Below are 20,501 nucleotides of genomic sequence, written 5' to 3' on the forward strand. Positions count from 1 at the left end.
AAGTGGTTTCTGTTCACAGGAGAATTTTGCAGTTTAGGGAATGCGCACTAACCTGTTTGACTGTATGTTAGAGGAGGCTGAGGTTTCGAGGCACTGTTGAGCAGATTGTTCAGGTCGCCAGGGTAGAGGTTGTCGTACAGTGAGGCCCCAGGTTCCGCGCACACCTTGTCCTTCTCCACTTCTGCAAGCAGCAAGCAAATGTGATCATCATTTGTGCAAGTGAAGTATTCAAAGTCATCAAAGGTAACCAATATGTTTCTAATGATAAAGGAGGCGCCACGGTAGCCGAGTGGTTAAGAGGCGAGACCCGCAAAGTTAATATTGTGGTACTGGTTCGATTCCCGGTCTTTAGGCCATGGATTTTATTTAATGGTTAATAAAAGAAATTTACAGTAAAGTATGTTTGCTAGTCGCCTCTGTCCAAGACACCTAATTGGTAGTTGGACGTTAAGCCCCGCCTAAAAAAATAGGCAATTAGTTTACTTTACTAATGATAAAGATTTTCTCTCACTAAATAATTATAACAATAATTATTGTTATTATTATAATTAAAACAATAATTACACAGGTCAGCAAAAAAAATAAAAAAATCCAAGAACTGTTTTGGTTAATCCACGTAATGTTTTTGGGTTTTTTAAATCCGAAAATGACCTCCGTTTCGACATAGGACATCACGTTTTCTGACAATTTAGGTAAATAAGGCCATACCTCAAAATAAATGGAAATAGACTTATAAAATTAGTTTTTATTACAAAATGACCTCCGTTTCGACATAGGACATCACGTTTTCTGACAATTTAGGTAAATAAGGCCATACCTCAAAATAAATGGAAATAGACTTATAAAATTAGTTTTTATTACAAAATGACCTCCGTTTCGACATAGGACATCACGTTTTCTGACAATTTAGGTAAATAAGGCCATACCTCAAAATAAATGGAAATAGACTTATAAAATTAGTTTTTATTACAAAATGACCTCCGTTTCGACATAGGACATCACGTTTTCTGACAATTTAAGTAAATAAGGCCGTACCTCAAAATATATGGAAATAGACTTATAAAATTAGTTTTTATTACAGATTTTTCATAAAAATAATTTTTCACTAAATCGATTGTACTAAAACCGCTTCTCCATCCCTGTGCGGCTCCTCTTGGTACATTACGTTTGTGATTAGCATCTGGAATGTCTGAAGCGCCAACAGTAGTCTGCCATCATTGTAATGCTTCATCCTCCCAGCTATCTTCTTTCCATCTCTTTAATGTCCTGGTGGAATCGTTCACCTTGCTCTTCACTCACAGCTCCTAAATTTTCAGGAAAGCTGTCAAGGCGGGATTGGAGGAACTGTACATTCACGCTCATCTGGCAACTTAAAGCTTGAAATGCTTTCAGCATTCGTCCGACGATCTTTGTTATAGTCTAAAAATGCCTCTATTACTTCTCTAAATGCAATCCACCCTTCTTTTTGAGGATCCGTCATGGTATTAATAAACTCTTGATCAGCTATAAACCTTCTAATATCTGTTCCGACGAAACACCTTCCTTCAATTTTGGCTCCGAGATGCCTTGAATCTTGGTGACCAAGTATTTGAAGCATTCTCCATCTCTTGGAAGTGATTTTATGAAAAACAATTGAGTCAATTGCGACAGACGTTGTTGTCTGTATCTAGAGAACACTCCTTAGGGGTGCTTTGGAAAAGACTCAAGGCGCCAATGATCACAGAAGTTGACGCGCCTTAAATGTAACTAAATGGAATGTGGCCAGACAGAAATGATGAGAAGGCGCATTGAGCAGCTTTACGATTTTGCGTTTTCATGAATCAATTTCAAGAGATTCCTAGGGTTAAAGATTTGGGTGCCCCACGAAACCTGGCAGTAAGTTTTTGGAGAAAACCAGCCTAACAGAAACACTAATTCACTGAATAGGTTTGCCAGATTTTGGAGATTTCTCTGGAGAAACGGCTCTTACCATTATTGCGCTGATCAGTAACATTTAATTGCCACGCTTTCTAAGAAAAATGTGCCTCAAGCCTGTTCTAAGGAACAGACTGGGTTTGGCATTTCCTTCTGTTGTGTCTCTTAAGTGTAATGCATCATCAAGCTAATAATACTGTAACAAATTCTAAATTTAAGACTCCAAGTTTGGGAAAAACGGTTCGAGTTAAAGGGCCATTTTATTAATTATGTTGGTTTTTAGTAGTTTTTTCGAAAATATTATTTAAAGAAAATTTGAATAAGTAAACTGCTCTAAGAACAGATTCACCCAGAATTTTTCCATTTTCTTTCAAAGGGAAGAAAGAATATTGCCATGTTCAGACTTAATTTTCTATTTTTACCAAACTTTCGACGTAAAGACCAGGTCTTCCTCAGGTCTTATGATATTGACAGTTACGATGTGTTTTACATTGCTACAGCTAAGGTTGGTGTCTTCTGTCCTGTATTTTATGCACTCATTACAAAAAATAAATAAAGACTGATAATGGAAATATTCTTCCTCCCTAATTGGTACACACTTATTGGCTATTGTAAGGAGGCCTGGTTGCTCAGGGCAAGTTTATTGTAATTATGTAATATTTAATACTTAATACTTGAATAATAATACTTTTAATACTTGAATACTATGTAAAATTTAATATTTGTAATTGAATTATTTAATAGTTTTCTTTTATGTTCAACAAGACATTTATTTCATTTAATTTCGTTGATACAAATTAAATTGTTTATGTTTATAAGCTTGGAAAATTTTATTACAAAAACTCTTCTTTTTTTAAATTATTTTTTACTATTTTTGTTTCAACTGTTTAGAATGCCTAGAACTCCTCGGACGGTCATTTGAACAAGTAGTAGTCTAGTTGTGTAAAAGTAAATGTATAAATATTTTGTAGTCTATCAACCCTTATACAACTCTCCTGCCGGACAGTTTTAATAAATAAAGACAATTATTGTTAGTATTCTTTCTCCCTTTGGATTAATGAATCTGTGAACAAAACGACGAACAATACTCTACAATCCCTTTCACTGAAATCGAAAGCATTTTGGGAGCGTTTAGAAGTAACCCTAAAACCAAAACCATTCAGACATTTACTACAATTTAGCTACTCACATTTATTTATCTGAAGCGTAATTACGGCAGGGCCATACAGCATATGGTAGAATAAGGATTTGTAAACACATTCAATTTAAATTTGGCAAATTTGCTAATGATAGTACTAATTGTAATTAATGAGTGTTCACGGTGCACACTAGATAAATAAATATAATTTATGTTAAGAGTAAATAAGTTAGAGTTGATTTGAAAGAGCCCTTCTGTGGAACATGACAATCCGAGAGTTCGGTGTGAAGTAGCGAACCGTACTTCCGCTATACCCTCTCACACACAGACAATAAATACACGTATTCTATTCAATTTTATTACTATGTAGATTATTCTGTGTTTTGTTCTTTTTCCACTATTTTTTCAACTTTTATTTGCTTTTGTTATCAAGAGATCAAAATGCTATTGTGGATATTGCGTTGCATTCGGACATGTCTATCGCCATCCATTCTCTTCAATCATAATAAATTAAAACTAATAATAATTATAATTACACTAGCGGAAGTCTATAGTTTCCTCATGTACATTCAGGAGTCATGTTTACATACGCACACAAAGTGCATACACAGACCAGCTTCAGTCCGGAAAAGGCTCAAAAAGTCACAACTTTCCTCTCTGAGCTCTCTTAAAGCAATTCCCCCACAAAACCTATTTAGCCTCAGTATTCTTTGAACAGACAAACAGTCTAACTTGATATTATCCAGAAAAACCAACCCCAAATGCAGAAAGAATGATCTATAATTCAGGGGATAGTAGGTTGAGTGGAAGGTTTTTGAATTAAAAAGAAAGGAAAAAGGCCTATTGGATAATCCTCAATCACCTCCCTATCCCGCTGAGAAGAGCATACAGCGCTAGACAGCAACATATCCTAGATTTCTGCTCCTTCCTCTTCCCCATTACTTCTTTGGACCAATCCAAGGAATAATGCGAATGACACAGGAGCTACGAAGCTACGATACTCTCGAGGTACTGGCAGGAAAAAGTAACCTTTCTTAGTAAACCCATGCTAGAGATGGCTCTTAGAAAGCCTTCATAAATATCGGGTAGTGGGAATACCACTTTTAGAGGGAAAGGCTATCCAATCTGCCGGCTCACTGAGCTCTGTTATTTTCTAGTGCCTGAAACCCGGTTACCAGGATTTGAGGAAAGCGATAATTCTCCGAAGACTCGGAGCCATGTTATTTGAAATATCTGGAGAGGGCTTTGTGGGAAAAAGTGCATTGAACCCCAGAGAAATTATACCCGACTACCGGTGTCCTTCTCTTCTTAGAACTCCCCTTGAGAGCTCGATTCCCTGAGATCTAGAGAAGGCAATCCTTAAAACATCAGGGAAGTGGTGTGGTCGTGGGGTGTTTAGAGACTTGGTAAAGTAAAAGTATTGTATGGATTATTGCAGAAATGAGTATTACAGTATGGATTTATGAGAATGGCTCACAAGATGGAATTGAATAAAAGCGTCTATGTACTTCTCTCTCGAACATGTTGCCACTCAAACAAACCAGCTTTAAAATTCTCCAAAAATGGTTTTTCTAAAATTATTTCAAGTAAAACTTATAGATGTGTAAGAAGGAGATATATATCCAGCACTTATATCCACTGAAAACAACTCATTCAGGCAAAATATATACATATAGTAAATTTTGGGAGCCATTTTAGAGAAAATGAGGGAAAAAGCGAAAAACCCCATTGATTAAAGTCGATTTAGATAAAGTTCTCCACTTTTAGTGCAGTCAGGAGCTAATTGAACAGAGAATTATAATTAATCACATGGCGAGTCTTAGCCAAACACTATCACTCTGCCATCATTTACATAACCTGCAATTAAATATTAATTTTCTGGCCGACAGCGTCAACAATCAGATCTCGTATAATTAGTTCCCATAAACAAAATATTGGCAATTCATTCTTCAGCAAACTGGTATCAAAATCATTTTTGACTCATTATCTAACTAGTTACATGGAGACAGTTCGTATATTGGAGCTCGCGATCTGCAAGCAGATCATGTGAAGTTTTGGATGAACCAAGTTAGTTGGCTGATTTTCAACAAACACTTGAAAAAGTGGACTCAAAGATGCGTCTATACAGGGAACTAAATTTAATGGACTGAAGCTTTCAACGACTAAAAATATTGGACTATACAGGGAACTAAATTGAAACAGAATAAGTTTTGAAACAACAAATAGGACAGAAGAGTAAACAATGCAGTTTATTATAAGTCTATAAGGCTTAAATTTTACTTGATTTAAAGGAATTTCTGTAAAATTTTCGGAGTTTACAAGAATTTCCTTATTTTCTACTTCAAAAATTCTATTTTTTTGCCGGGGCTTGATCATACATATTAGATCGGCTAGTTTTGGAAGTAGATGTTCGAAAAAAGGGAAAAAATAGATAAAATTTACTACTTTTGCTAGAAATTCCTTTCTAGCATTCCAGTTGGTTGCCTGGGTTGAATAACACACCTATTCACTACACGTTTTAACAATCTATTTCTTCAACATTCTAATTCTGTTAAATTTAGTTAATAAAATCATAGTTTTAGAGATCGGAATTAAAGTCAGTGAGTATAAATGTAATTTAACAATAATTTAAATTCAAAGTATCATTTAGAATTAATTTAAAAATGAACAAAAATAACCTTTTTTCCTACTTAAATAAAGAAGGAATTGTATTGGGCAGTATGTGAGTGAGGATATCCTCAAACACTGGTATTGTTCAGGATCCGGTAACACTGCCCAGTAGGATATGACCCCTTCTTCCGAGCGGACGCCGCGTTCCGGTGTTCCCTAAGTGCTTTCTTCTTTGTGTATATAAATAAATCAAAAATTTTCCTAAAATGCCAGTCTGTTTCGTTAGTTAGTACAGTTAACATCTGTGGTGCCCTACAATGGAATTTACATTAATCTTTAGTGCATTTTATCAAAAGAAATATGTTGACATTTTTTTGCTGATATCTTACCTTGTTTAAATACGTAGTAACTTGTCATATTAGAGTATCTGAATGTGTGTGTTTTTAGTTTAAATTTCTATTAAATTACAGCAAACTTTTGAAATAGTAATGAGTAGTGAAAACCTTACATCAAATCAATAGTTTGTCTAAATTTCATTTTGTGAACATTTAGTCTCTCACTCAACTCTATACACACTATGATCGAAACTGTTGAACTATAAAGCACAGACTGAAATCTACTCCCACCAGTTTAATGTGTTTTCAACCTAAAGTCAGCCTCACCTACACACTGATAGGACTATTAACTACATCACAAGTAAAATCATGCTATATGAGTGCGATGATTATTATTATTTCTAAGAAAACGCTGCATTATTACACCTAATTTGGATAGCTAAAGATAACCATAATGTAAGTAGATATCAATAAGTATCCGAATCGTCAGGGTTTTTAGCGAAAATGGCGATCTGCTCTTACTAGGCATTTTTTTAATCTGCATTTTCATGCGCTTTTGCTCATGAAATTATTCAAATAATTTTAATAAAATTCTCAAGTTTGTATATCGCATTTAAAGTATCCGTATAAAAGCGAATGTGTTAATAAGAAAGTAATATTTTGTACTCTCTTGGTAGTTTGACAATCAGAAAATAAATTTTGAACTTCCATAGAAGTTTTTAAAGAATCTTTTGTTGCTTCGAAAACCTCCATCTTTGTCCTAACTTATCTCAAAAACAAATCGCTTTACATTTCGATTTTGTGGCTCCATCAGGGGATCTGACTGTGACTTAGTTATACTCGCAAAGTTGCCTTTTCAACTTTTGAGTCTTTGAGTATGACTTCAAAAATTTTAATTAAGTACTGAGCCAGTTATGCGAATCTTCATCATTCAAATATTCTGTTTACACAAATCATGCCCTAAAAACATTTCTTTCATGTTCAGGAGGGCTGAAAACGTGTTTTTTTGGCCATGTTGAGGGGCAAAATATTTTTGCCTTTTCTGGATTCTTGTCTAGGCTTAGAACTCGAAAATCTGGGTTCTAGTCCAGCATGCTAGTTTAACTTTATTAACTTTTAATAGAAGGAGCATGGTTTATGCCATATGTCATGCTCAACCGCGTGTGAGGTTTAAAATCAATAGTAGAGTTTGTACCTGGTACAATAGATGGTAGAAGGGTAAATTTGCAAGACACATTGGTAGAACGCAGACTTCCACCTGGTAAGAGGAAGTAGTGCGGTAAATTTTCAACCTTGAGTTCCTACAGAATAAATGCGTTTTTGAGACCACTTGTCATTGGAAAATACTTTTGGCTCAACAATAACTGTTTCTGTGAGAGTGGGCGTCACGGCTGCATCCTGGACCAACTGGGCAACAGCCGATTCAGAAGAAGTCAAAAAAAAGAAAAAGCTAGTCACGAGAGTGTACCAAATTGTTTGCTCATCCCAACGTAATATCTCATGATGTGGATACCTGGCGAGCAAATCTCACTTTAATGCTCACTGACTCACTCTAATCAGCTTCTATATATATAATATTCAAAATAAAATGTAAACAAAAGATTATTATATCTATAGTTATACCTGTACATAAACGAGTCTTAAACTTGTTCTCTCAAAACGAATTACTAATTTCCTTTCTAAAATGTAACCTATTTCTTTTAAACGGCCAACCATTATAACAGTCAGGTAACCTTCACCTTTCTACGCCGGAAATTTGTGATTAAGTATGCATTGATTTACATTATTATTAAATAAAACTTTAAACTATTTTTTTTTAAAATTATTTCTTCTTTTTACTTTTCATACATCAGTTTTGAGTTCGACCTAATTTTTTCTTTATTTAACTTGAAATATGTTTTTAAAAAATGTAATTTGTCTTTATTTTTAATTTATAAACCTTTATTTAATTTACCACTGCCTACTGGCAAGAAATAACTAAGCTGCAAACAATTCATAAAAACAGAATGAAGACCATCCTAGGATGACCATAATGGGTCGGCTAACACATCGATGAAGTTATTTCCATCATGCCATCAGGCGATCACGAAATATAAAGTCAGGTTTTCTTTTGAACTTGTTTACACTCAGATACATCACGACAGACAGTTCCCTTAAATCCACGTTTTCTCCGACTCAGGGGACCTGAAAGTGTATGCTTCTCTATGATCGCAATACTTCTCTTAATAGGAGTAAAAGAAATGGGAAACTTAAGTACCCTGTAATATAAGAACAATTTAGATAGTAAAACGCTACGAGCATTCCACAGGATCGCTGGAACTAGGAAGATTGCTTGACTTCGAACTTACCTCTCTGTAACATCTCCAGATGCTCCCACAGGATGTCGCCCATGTATGGCGGCGCTCTGGAAAGAAACGCTTCTTTTGGCATTGCACATAAGTCCTTGCCGCGCATGTACAATTGTGGCACCTATCAAATAAATCAAAATGAAAACGAATTATAACGAATAACACCTACAAAACTCAGAAATACGTTAGCTAGGGCTAAACTGTACCTTGACTCCTTGCAGGGAGAACTCCCTTATGGACCAAGACAGCCAGTGGGCCACTTCCACCTCGCTCCAGTGCCTTGGGTCTGCAACAGAGACAGGGCATCAATGCTGAAGAGTGTCAAACTCGACCCATTCCCACTTTTTCATCAATCCTCAATGCTATCTTGTAACTTCGAGTTTCAATAAATTTCAAGTCTGCTTCAATATAAAATCACTGAGACTTAAAGAACATTTGAACTCCTTCTTAAGAACCAATAGAATTTCAAACAAAAGCAACAGGTCTGTATCTGAGTTGACGGCATAAGAATGTTACGACGAACGCCTTCTGGAAGTTGAAATGCTCTGAAACTATTTTATTCCAACAAGTAGTTGATTAGTCAAGGGTTTTTGAAATATGTAATTTCACATATTTACTTAAATCACATCCTCATTTTTTAAATTTGAACAAGTAGCGCAATAAACGTAAAGAAATCGTATTCAAATACTCCAAAAAACGAAAAATTGAGGCTTTTGTTTTTGTCGGATAGATCTATCTTCAAACTCAGAATCTGAGTTCAAATTTTGTAACTTCTCAATACTTAACAGGGAATGCATGGCATAAAATTGTTTAAAAGTTACAGTAGAGCAAAATATAGCTTTCAATCCTCCCGCTCAATCGTCTTTGATGATTTTCCTGGGAAAATGTTTCTGATAAAAGTGATAGTCCTACAGTTATGTGTATTTCCGGGTGTTCGCAGTTTGTATAAAAATTATTAACAGTTTCAGAAGGGGCCTCACAAATGTGGGGCTAACTCCGATCCTGCAGCAGGTCCCCCAAAAAGCACTTCTACTCGAAATTTTGGATCGAGAGACACCTCATTCATTGAAATCGGTGTACGGTTGAGGCGCTGATGGGTTTTTCAACATTACACTTGTTCGTGCAGTTTTTGACGATCAACCCTTACAAAACTGTTCTGCCAGATGGTTTGAATATTTGAGGTATAATAGATGGTTTTCGTTTCAAACCGAGATATTTCTTGTTCGATAAGCACAAAATGGAGACGGGATCGATAAATGAAAATTGAATAAATTGAAGATGGTGAGCGGAAGTAGGTTCAATGTGGAGGTCGAATACTTTTGCATAATTAAATACTTTATAATCGAAAATGCCTCCAACTTTACTCAAATCATCCTTCCTAGAATTTCTTTTAAGCCATGAATTCATAAACGTCTGAATTGCATTTCATCTCAAAGTATATTTGAACTGTTTTAGAGAGTACAGTCCAAAGCTGGAAAAGTAGCGACTGAGAGATGTATCAAATCCTTCCCTCATCAAAGTCAATTTCAAAATCAAATCCGAACAGTTTTATTTTCAGTTTTGTGGATGATGATGATCACTAAACGCAGATTAATTTCAAACCAGTTTTTTCATGTTCAGGAAACCCCTCTTCTAAGGTTAAGGAAATTCCGATAAATCTGAAAAATCTACTCAGTAAAGAGGTAACTTTGGGGTTATAGTTGATATTTTCTCCAAAAGCGGTGAGTTCCCAGAAAAAACATCAAATTGGTATTGGTACAATTTTTCTTAAGAGGGCTGAAAGAAAGAACTGGAAAAATACAGGTTGAACCCTGGCTGTCTATTGCTGCCACTACTCTTAGTCTAACACCGTGTTCTCTGAATACTGAATGTTGGGATGATAGTTACAACTCTCTTGTAAGCTGCAGATTTCTTCCACCACTAAATCACAATGCGACAAGCTACATAACGTCAGAGCGTTCAGCCAATAAGAATCAGACGTTTGTTTCCATCGTAAACGACGCATAAAGGCGCGAACGATTGTTATGGATGTCTTTAAAAACATGGAGGACGACGAGAAATGAACAGTGAACGACTTTTCATGAGGATTTTATGTAAATAGGAAAAAGTGCGTAATAAAACTTGAATGAGAGTTTGTTCCATGATGATGAGAAATTTCAGAATCTGTGGAAAACAATTTATTTTACTTCTTCTTTTAATGAAGAGAATTTAAGAACAAAGTATGAGGAAAAGCGACCTCCGCTCATATTAATTTAGATTAAAAAATGTTATTTTGAACAATCACGTGCTGGGTAAAAGATTACCACACCGACATAAAACGTGTCTACAATTTCTTCAAAAACACTCAAAATACTCGAAATGAGCAAGGATTTCGTCAGCATCTTCCGCCCTACTTAAAAGTATACAATCATCTGCCCATCTTATGAAGTTTAATTGAACATTAAAATCGTCAAAACTATTTTTATAGAAAAATCTTTCAACTGTGCCCCTAGTCTTTCAACTTGTCCCTAGTCTTTCAACTTTTCCGACCATCCTCCACATGGTCTCGTGGCTACCTGGTCATACAATAAACTGGGCAACATTCGGAACTTTGAATTAACCGTCTTATGATGGCCATACTTGGATGACCTTCATTCAAGCCCTTCAGGTCATTTTGTTTTATTATTATATTCATTTTATTTTTATTTATTTATTTTTTTTTCTTTTATTATGATTAGATTTTTAAAAAATCAAATTTCATGAAATTATTTTTTTTAGGATCTCAAATACTATAAAAATATGCAAAAAAAAAATATAACGTTCCATTTGAAAAAAGAAGTTGGATGCTGTATTTCGAGATATCCGGTTTACAAAAATTGGTCAATCACTGAAAATAAACTATACTAAAAATGATTAAATACGTGTTTTTTATTTTTTCGAAATTTCCCGCCGTTTAAAAAAAAAGTGAGTGGAGCATATAACTCTGGTCACCCTGTTTATATTTTGAAATATTGTTTTAACATTAGGAAGAAAATGATGTGTCTATGTATGTGAGAACAGTAAATCACAGAATTATTTGAACACCGCGAACGTTGATTGCTTAAGATCATTGCTTGAGTGGGCGTGAACAGCCATCGTTGTGTTTGTTTCATTTCTTGAAAACTCAAGGGGAATTACGTTTAAACAATCATTTTTCTCCCTACACTTGAAGAATTTGCACATTCATCATTTATTTAAGTTTCTATCTTTAGCATAGATAACTTAAGTTCTTGTACATACTACGTGTATTCAAGTTTACAGTATTACTAGTAACATTTCTTTATCTTGAAAATGAAATAAAATAGAAACAAATTTTGTTATCTGAATAAAAATATTGACTATAAAAAGAATTAAATTTAATTATAATGTTACATTATTGGAGATCAAAAATGCTCTTTAAATCCTAATGAATGTGCCCAAGCAGTAAAGGATGGAATTAGACTGAAAAGAAACATAAATTTTTCCTAACTTATTCCTGAAAACATACAGCCAATACCTACGTAAAGACTCTCCTCCACACTACGGAAGCCATCTTATAAATTCAAAAATTTTGAAGTTGGAAAATACTAAGTTGGCGCCAGTGCAAAAGCTTCGATCGATTTACTTTTTTACCTATCAATGCACACTTTTAGCAAAACACCTTTTCAATTTGAAAATGTATTACATATTTGAAATCCAATGCCCTTGTTTGGAGGCATCGCTTTTGTCCTCAAAGAAATACAGTGGATGCAAAATGAAGGTAAGCAGGGAAACCCCTTGGAAACAGTCTCAGTGAAAGTCGCACTACCGGCTGAAGTTGAAATGTTAACATCGAAGAAGACAAAGTGGATATCAAGGCAGAGTTTTTTAGTACTCTATGTTTGAGATACAACTCTCTGACGCGCACACAGATTGCGATAAAATCTTTGAGGGTATTCAGGTGAGTTCAAAACATTTCCTCAGTGAAGATAAATCCCCCTGAACGTAAAGGTGACCACACGTGCAGGTATGATTGGATAAATGGGGAGTGTAATTAGATGTTAACAAGGTGCAAACTGGTTGAGAATGGGGTCGCTTCGTAGGGTACGTTACCACCTGCAGGATGTGCACATAACGCTGGTAGAGTTTCGAACCTGCACACCAAGAATGATAACTTTTAGTTGTCCTACTTAAAGTTCGGTGCAGTTTTATTTTTTGTTCAATTAAAAGAGTACTATGAAGGCAAACTTGACAGTAGGCAATAGTGTTCACACTTTTCCAGGTTCCTGGAATTATGTCCTGTCTAAATGGCGCAGGAACCGCAAAAGCAGAACAAAAATAAAATAATAAATAGTTGTTAACTGATGACTATTTAAATCCTGTGCAGTTTACATTTATGAATTGGCTTTTGTGCTAAAAACAAGTGAAAATGCGTATTTCATATAAAAATTGTTGCTAAAAGAAATGATGGCAAAATAGTATTGCAAAATAAACCTAAACCATTCAAATATACCAAAACTTAAAGCAAAATAACCACATGAGCAAACTAATTTGAAGTACCACCTACAAACCTCTTTGTTAAACACTTGAAAGCTACTGCGCATAAGAAGCATTCGAAAATCTCCAGGATTGAATTATTTGTACTAAAAAGACGTTGGAGGCGAGAAACAAAGGTAATATGAGATGAAATTCTGTCATACAGGTAAGTGGGTCCAGAATATATTAGGAGACTGTAAGCTAGGGATGAAGAATGCGATGTATTTTTGTAGCCAGTAAGTGTACCCCCGGAGTTTAGTGGGGATACACCGTGAGAGACGCATGATTGGTTGCCCACCATCCCTACCACAAGATTGTAGGCCACGCCCAATGCTGAGGTTTTTCTCTATTTTGAATCAGTTTCAATACGCCACCCTAAAGTGGGAGATTGCCTTCGGAACACACTCAATGCACAAGATATTTGTACCTGCGTCTGCAGCCTCATCCCTTGCTCAATGTGAGCAAATTACTGATCAAAATTTATGCCATTGCTAGGACTAAGCTTGTACAACCCCTTACTCTCCGCAAAAGAAAATATTATTAATGACTCGTCCGAAAAAAGATGCGCTCGCTAATTATTATTAATATTAATTTCCTAGACTAGTTTTCAGACTAGAAATACATTTCTCTTTAGTTTCATGTCTTTGTTTACAAATCAGTTTCGTGTCCTCTCTAATCTATCGTTAAAAACTTAGTTTAAAACAGTTTTGAACGTTATCTATTATATTTATCTATATATTCATGATATTCCCATGAACTAATGAAATTTAAATAAATTAATGCTATAAATTGTAGTAAATTGGGCAATATTTTGATATATTGCGAGTTAGGCACGTTAATAAAAGATACAATACTAGGGTGACGTAAGGAATCTTCAGCCCGTGTCGGTCACCCTATCTGCTTTCAGTTATTACACATTGTGTAATATTAGGTAGGGAAAGTGTGTTTCCTAACTGGATCTACTTTTTTTTTAAAAAAATTTTGTGCATTTTTTGAAAAAGTTCAGATTTAATATGGGGAAAAAGTTTTGCCTGGCATTAAATAAAAATGAGGCAATAATTTTATGACGTTTGGCTTACATTTATAGCATTGAAATTATAATAAAGTTTCAAAGTAATGCTGTGTAACCAAAAAGAAGTTCTTCACATATTATGTTCCTCTCCAGGAATCTACTCTGGTGGCGAACAATACCTTAAATACAATTGTAATCTCAAATATATTAGAATTGTCGCCCAATTAAGACTGTCAAATAAAACCCTTGTAAGATTGTATATTGATGGGGAGTCTCACATAATTAATGCGGAGGAAAAATGTGAAATGTGTAATTGTAATGAATATGAGTCCCTTTCACATGTACTTTTTAGATGTCCGTATTATAAATTATCTAGAGACCAATTCCTACAAACATACATTGATAAAAATATCAGCGAGGAAGAAAATTCAGTCAATTTGTTAATGATTACTGATTTGAATAAACTAAAATCTATAGCGTTCTGTAGATAGTAAGTGTTGGCTGTAGTTAAAAGAAGAGATTTTGCGTGAAACTTATTTTGAGTTATTTTACTTTATTTGGAGCTATCTATTTATCTATTAATTTATTTAACTAACTATTCTCATTTTCATTTATTTCTTTTATTTCTACAGGAAATGTATTGGATGTAAAACAAAAAATATACGAAGCTGACTCCCTGTAATATGCAAAATTGCATAAATACAGTGTTATTATTATTGTTATTATCAAGGAATCTACTCAAGCCCGAAGTAGAAGTAGAAATCAGAAATAGAAATATAACTAATGCCTTGTATAACCTAAAGTGTCAAGCGTTAATTTGTTACAGCGTTACAGTGACAAACCGATCTTAAAATACAAGACCGGTCCAAGATGGCCACCACGTGACGATGATGAGACATTACGTGAAGCTGTTCGAGCAAAACCCTATCAAAAGTACTGGTATACCAATAAATCTGTTAGAACTTAAAGATACCAGTACCCTCCATTTCAGGATTATTGCAAACAATGCTGGGTAGTCATAACAGGTCGCCACCAACATGGATAATATCCAGATACAAAAAACATCTGTTACCTCCTACAGGAAAGGATCATATAAAAAGAAAAGTGGGTGCTCTAGTGAAATCTGGAAGTTCAATTAGAATAACAGTCGATGTTGTGCCTATTCTGTAACGATGGGAAAGAATGATTCACTGAATGTAAATTCGTTCCGAACAAAATCCAAATCTTTACCGTCAAAAACTACATTCAATTCATTCAAAATGTATCAGGCTACTGGCTTTGGTGCAAAGTGCATACAGGTTTGTTTTAGTATGACAACTTCCCGTTGCTGAAATAGCGTTTTTTTCAGGTACTCCTTGGGTATTTTAGCAAGATTCAGCCTCCTGATCACACAAGACAAAGTCCATTAAACAGTGACTGTCACTGAAAAAAACATCTGAGCGTCTTCTTAATGGCCCCGAGGTGGCCTGAACCTCAACCCACCCTAAACTGTAATATCTCACATGCTGAAAGAGGGGCTCACGGATGTACACACCAGTCTCATCTACAAAATACGAGTACATTGATTCTGGAAATTCTTCTCCCTAACGAGAAATGACAAGCCACTTCTTAAGGTATCTTAGCGTCTCTGTGGGTATCCCAGCCTAACAACACGAACCATATTTTCACCCAGACACTTCCAAAGAATGAAACAGCACTTACAGGGGATTGCAGAGATAGATGATGTTTGAGCTACTATTTGGGGTTAGCTCAAACTGGCTAACGTTGTTGCGTGCTGTTCTTATTTTTCTGCGAGGGAACCAAATGTTCTTAGAGAGTTTGTGGATAGCGCAAGGTAGGACTTCTGCACTTAAACAATAATAAAATAAGTGAGCACAGAGTTCTTCTTTTAAAAGATAAACTCAGGATGTTATTATACCAAAGTTGTCTGATAATAAGAGTTTTTTCTCAATTTTTAGTTACCTTTCACAATATTCAACTTCAATTGCTCCTTCTCCCATGAAGCGTACGATGCTTTCAGAGCTTCAGACATTTTTTTATTTGTACCAGGAGTAAGAGGTGGCACTTGGGTCGGCATATCTGTAAACAAAAGTATATTATTAATCAAGGTCTGCATTCATGGAACTAAGGCATTAACTAAGGCTGCTGATCGGTTTGTTCTTATTATCCGCGTAAGCAAATGGACGCACTAAACCTATAAAAGAACACCAATTGTAGTAAATTTAATTCTCTACAATTTTGTATCAGTTCATTTCTATAATAGGGGTAATATTAACCAAACATACGAGGATGGATGTGTTGTTAAAGAGTTCTCTGAAGCTACCTTGGTTTTAACCACTATTTTTTTGATGATGATTTAAGGCGCGTCAACATCTAGGGTTATTAGCGCCCGGAGCTTTTTTCAGTGCATTGCCGGCCTCCGAACAGTGTTCTCTCGTTACAGACAACACCGGACAGTGTTGTCCTGTAGAAGCTCCTAGGAAGAGAAAATCTAAGGCTCAGCAGCTGGATTCGAACCCGGGACCTCCGCGTGGGAGTCGAGTACGCTAACCGCATAGCTAATCCCTACCCTTTAACCACTATAATAAGGAGTAATCTCCCTAAGGAGTAATCCACAGTTATTTGGGTTCATATTCTAGTCGAATAATTACGGTTATCGTTGGATGGCCCTCATTAGGTTTTCTCATTTAATGGTCAATAGGTAGATGTAAAATAAGTAGAGTATAACAAAATTAGAATTGGCATAGAACGCTAATTATAGTTAATATAAATTCTATATTTTGATTTAAGAAATCTTAGTTTGAAAATAATTTTTAGATAGACTCGTATTCTAGGATGAAAAAAAGATAAAATTTATCTGAGAGGGCATGAAATGAATGAGGGGGCAAGAAGCCTTCGGCAAGTTGAGCATTTCCTCCCGATAAGCGTGACGAGTTATCTAGCCAGAGAAACACTGCGATAACACATCTATTATTGTAGTTTCTCTTCTTTGTAAGATAAAGGAACGGAAACTGTCCTGGAAATCTAAATGTTTATTACAATTACAAAATAATAATGAGCACTGAATTTTGGGGTGCAGCACAGAGGTTACTGTGCCAGTTAATCGGGGAAGGGGCTCCAAAAAAGAACTGCACGGCATGTTATTCAGTAAACAACGACCTCTGGGTCTCAATCAGGTGGTTGCAAATTGGTTAGCCTATTACCGAAGTCGGAGCAGATCGCGCAGGCTTTTCAGGACCAAAAAGTGACTGCCAAGAGCTTACAGAAAGTTTATCCTCGGTGAGAATATTCAGAAGTGTAAGCCCTCAAACTTACTGACGGTTGCTCAGAGCTGGCACGATATAGTCGCAAAAAGTAGTTCTTACACAAAATAAGAAAATATCAAAAGTTTAAACTTTATTCACTCGAAGAGGAATCTTGCAAATGGCCACCAACTAAGGCGTGGGTCTCTCAAGTGAGATTCTGGTAGAGATACAAAAGTGGATCTTTTAGACGAGGCCAGAATTGTCAGGAAAAATATGCAGAAAATATTGAGTAAAAATTATCAGTATGCACAGTATCATGTATTCCCTGAGCTGCTTACACTACTCCAACGGCGTACTCAACGATCTGTACGCATCTTGCGATTTGCTTTTTTCTATTTCGCCCCCCACTTTTAGCTCACATTTTATTTATTTTATAAATAAGCTTATACATGTGCTACGCCAGAAAAATGATCGCCTAATCTATTAAAATTATTGTATTTATTAAATAGTAAGCAGTGCTGAAGTAAATATTTCGAAAGCATAAAAGGCTTGTTGGTAGTTATTTTAATTTTAGAACAAGTTTTGTGAGCAAAAATTACAGAATAGTTTTTAGTCTATTATTTTGTCATTTACCTCTATTTTTTTTCTTATTTATGACGCATAACATTTGAGGTGTTTGGCGCTCGGAGCTTCTTTTAGTACACTGTTGGCCTCTAGGAAGTGTTCTCTCGTACTCAGAGAGTGAGCTTTAAGAAGCTTCTAGAAAGGCGATAATCTGTCAACTATGCTGTTAATTCTAGTTAAATAGATTCTCTCTTACCGCACTTACCACAGATACAATTGACAGAATTTATCTCTAACAATGAATTTTTACTTAAGATTCACTAATACATTATAATAAGGTGTAAAATAATTATAATGGCCGATCCCAGGACTTGAACACACATCCAAATCACACATTGTTCACCTTGAAGATTTACTTCTTTTTCTGGCGCCTAACTAAATTGATTAAGTTCATTTGTTGCTGCCTAAGTTTTTCGGACTACCCGGAGAGCGAGTTGGATTAGCCACTCCTTCAGGGATCTGTGCGACCATACATCTGAGCATCCCAGCCAAACTAAACAGAGAGCATTCAATAATAGCCTACCTAATACTCGCAAAATACACATCTGACCTCGGAGAACGGAGTCTCGAGCCACCAAGCGTTCGCTTGGAGTAAGTTGCCTTAACGCGGGCTTGAGAGAGGGCAAACTTCCCCAAGGAGCCTCCTCCTAAGGCTTGCCAAGAAAGCAAGATGTTTACTAGGTGATAAAGTAGGATATTACCAACGGGGGAGAGTTGTCTGACTCGAGAGAGAAGTTATCCCTAACTGCAAGTTTTGAGAGACTTTCTGGGTCACTCTTTCTTGAACCCTCCTAAATTGTTACTTTAAGGAGGGTGTTGCAGGTAGGGTGGACTCCTGCAACAGGTTATCTTTAGCTACAGGCTTTCTTTCTCTCGCTTTTCCCAGAACTAGTGGGATGCGTTAGTAACGTTACGTATGTTGTACCAGGAAGAGATTATTTCTAACTACCGACTCCTCGCTCTGCCTGGGCATTACAAGTTAGTGTAAGAGAGGAATATACTCCGCCTTTTTGGGACATTTTCTGCAGAATATGTAGAGGAAATAAGGGGTGAGTTTATCGCTGGCTGCTGGCCCCAGTGCTTCCTAGAGAACCAGGGCGAGTTGTCATCACTTGAGGACGCTGTAGCAATCTAAACCGACACAAAAGGAGCCACCATAGAACTATTTTCTCGCAGAGCAGAATCTCCCTTTAAAAAAATGGGCGAGCGGAGTTATTAATTATGGTGCGCCCAACTGCAGGAAACCAAGAAGCGTTAGAATTCGGAGCTACTGGGACAAGCTTTCTATTAAAACAGTTTTAATAAAGCATTGAAAATATTTTACAAGTCGAAGTAGTATTTTTATAAAACTGCTACAAATTTACTCGCAATTTACAGAAGTAAAAAGCCATCATCTTTGATAGACAGTGTATTTGATAATTTTGTGCAAAATTAGTTTTACGACAAAAATGTGCCTGAGAATGTATGAAAATACAAAACCGGAAAGGCGAATGAAAAATGTTAAAAGGGAACTTGAAGCTTTCCTCTAAGGTTTCTAATCCCTATGTAATTTTTCAGAATCAAAATTGTTGCGAAAATTCTGAGTTGGAAGATAAGCAACTGTCTGTTTTCGAGTTTTCTGTAATACATTAACTATCCTAGCACCTCACAATAGAAAATGTTGCCTCATAGTCTATTCCGATAAGGTTTTATTAGTCGGAAATGCGACTTCACTGTAACGTATTTTTTTAAATGTCTTTAACAATTTGGTTTTAAATTGTTTAAACTCTAATGCTTATCATTGCTTATCACTTTTAATTAAAAACTTTCTGCCAGAAAAATTGGTTTGAGGTCGGGAGCAAGTTCTCCGGGTTTTAAGCTTTCCACTGAAGTATCTTTTCAAAACTATTTCTTTATGTGCCCCCTATAATAATATCAATAAATATTAAAAACATTTTCAGAACTCCAAGCATGTATAAAGCTGTTAATCAGAATACTGACCACACAGATCAGGTTTTGGAATTCAATCAAACACAGTTGTTCCAATTTTTAACTTTCTGTTACCCCTCTTTCTTACAAAGTTTTACCCTTTTGCAAATTTCATCGTGCCCTTTTGCCCAATTGATTTTTCGTTTGTGTGCATATTTTCTCACAAACAGCTCAAATTATTTTCCTTAAACTTTGAATAATAATTGCACACATGTAGAACTGTAACTTATAACATCCCTCATAAAAATTATTATTAATTTCTATTCTTCAAAAAAATGCTATTTGCCGTTCGTAACCTTTGTGTAGTCAATATCTATAAATATCTTTTCTTCTTAATTGTAATTAGTAAATTGTTAACATTTTAAATAATAAATATTACAGATAAAAACTTAATGGTTCAGGACCTTCAAAAAGTGAAAAATCTTACAATAAGGTAACAACACGTGTATGAAAGATAACAGTTTAGGGAGAAAATTAGTTAAGAATACGAATTAATAATCATTTTCATAAATTTAATTTAAAAAAAAAGTATGCTGATCATAAACAAAGTTTCAAAATTTACTTTAAAAGTGAAGTACTTTAACGGTTTAACTGATGTAATTAACTGCGTTTATCCTTTAAGAATGGGTTAGAATCGCTAATTTAAGCAAGAAAAATTGTATAAGAGACCAGTATTAGAAGTTTTTCAATACTGTTAGAAAACTTCTCCGAATATTTCGCGCCAGATCTTTAAGTAGGAGGAGGAGCTTCTCAGCGATGTGCGATGAGAGAAATCCATTAAGTAATGGACCCTGT

At 35.4% G+C, this 20,501-nt stretch overlaps 1 protein-coding gene across 6 annotated transcripts in view; it reads right to left on the minus strand.

The window, feature by feature from the left end:
- pnt (ETS transcription factor pointed) overlaps window positions 1–20,501 on the minus strand; it is a 126,907-nt gene that overhangs the window by 43,531 nt on the left and 62,875 nt on the right. For 5 of the 6 annotated variants that reach the window (XM_074138539.1, XM_074138535.1, XM_074138532.1 and 2 more), the window contains 4 exons: window positions 15,832–15,948; window positions 8,552–8,631; window positions 8,346–8,466; window positions 53–181 (listed from right to left, as the gene is read on the minus strand). In XM_074138539.1, the coding sequence (XP_073994640.1) occupies window positions 53–181; window positions 8,346–8,466; window positions 8,552–8,631; window positions 15,832–15,948 (447 nt within the window). The remainder of the gene's footprint in view (window positions 1–52; window positions 182–8,345; window positions 8,467–8,551; window positions 8,632–15,831; window positions 15,949–20,501) is intronic. The other variant, XM_074138537.1, reaches the window with a different exon arrangement.

This window comes from Rhodnius prolixus, unplaced genomic scaffold (assembly GCF_049639745.1).
Source record: "Rhodnius prolixus isolate KJV_2025 unplaced genomic scaffold, Rpr scaffold_11, whole genome shotgun sequence".
Taxonomy (NCBI): domain Eukaryota; kingdom Metazoa; phylum Arthropoda; class Insecta; order Hemiptera; family Reduviidae; genus Rhodnius; species Rhodnius prolixus.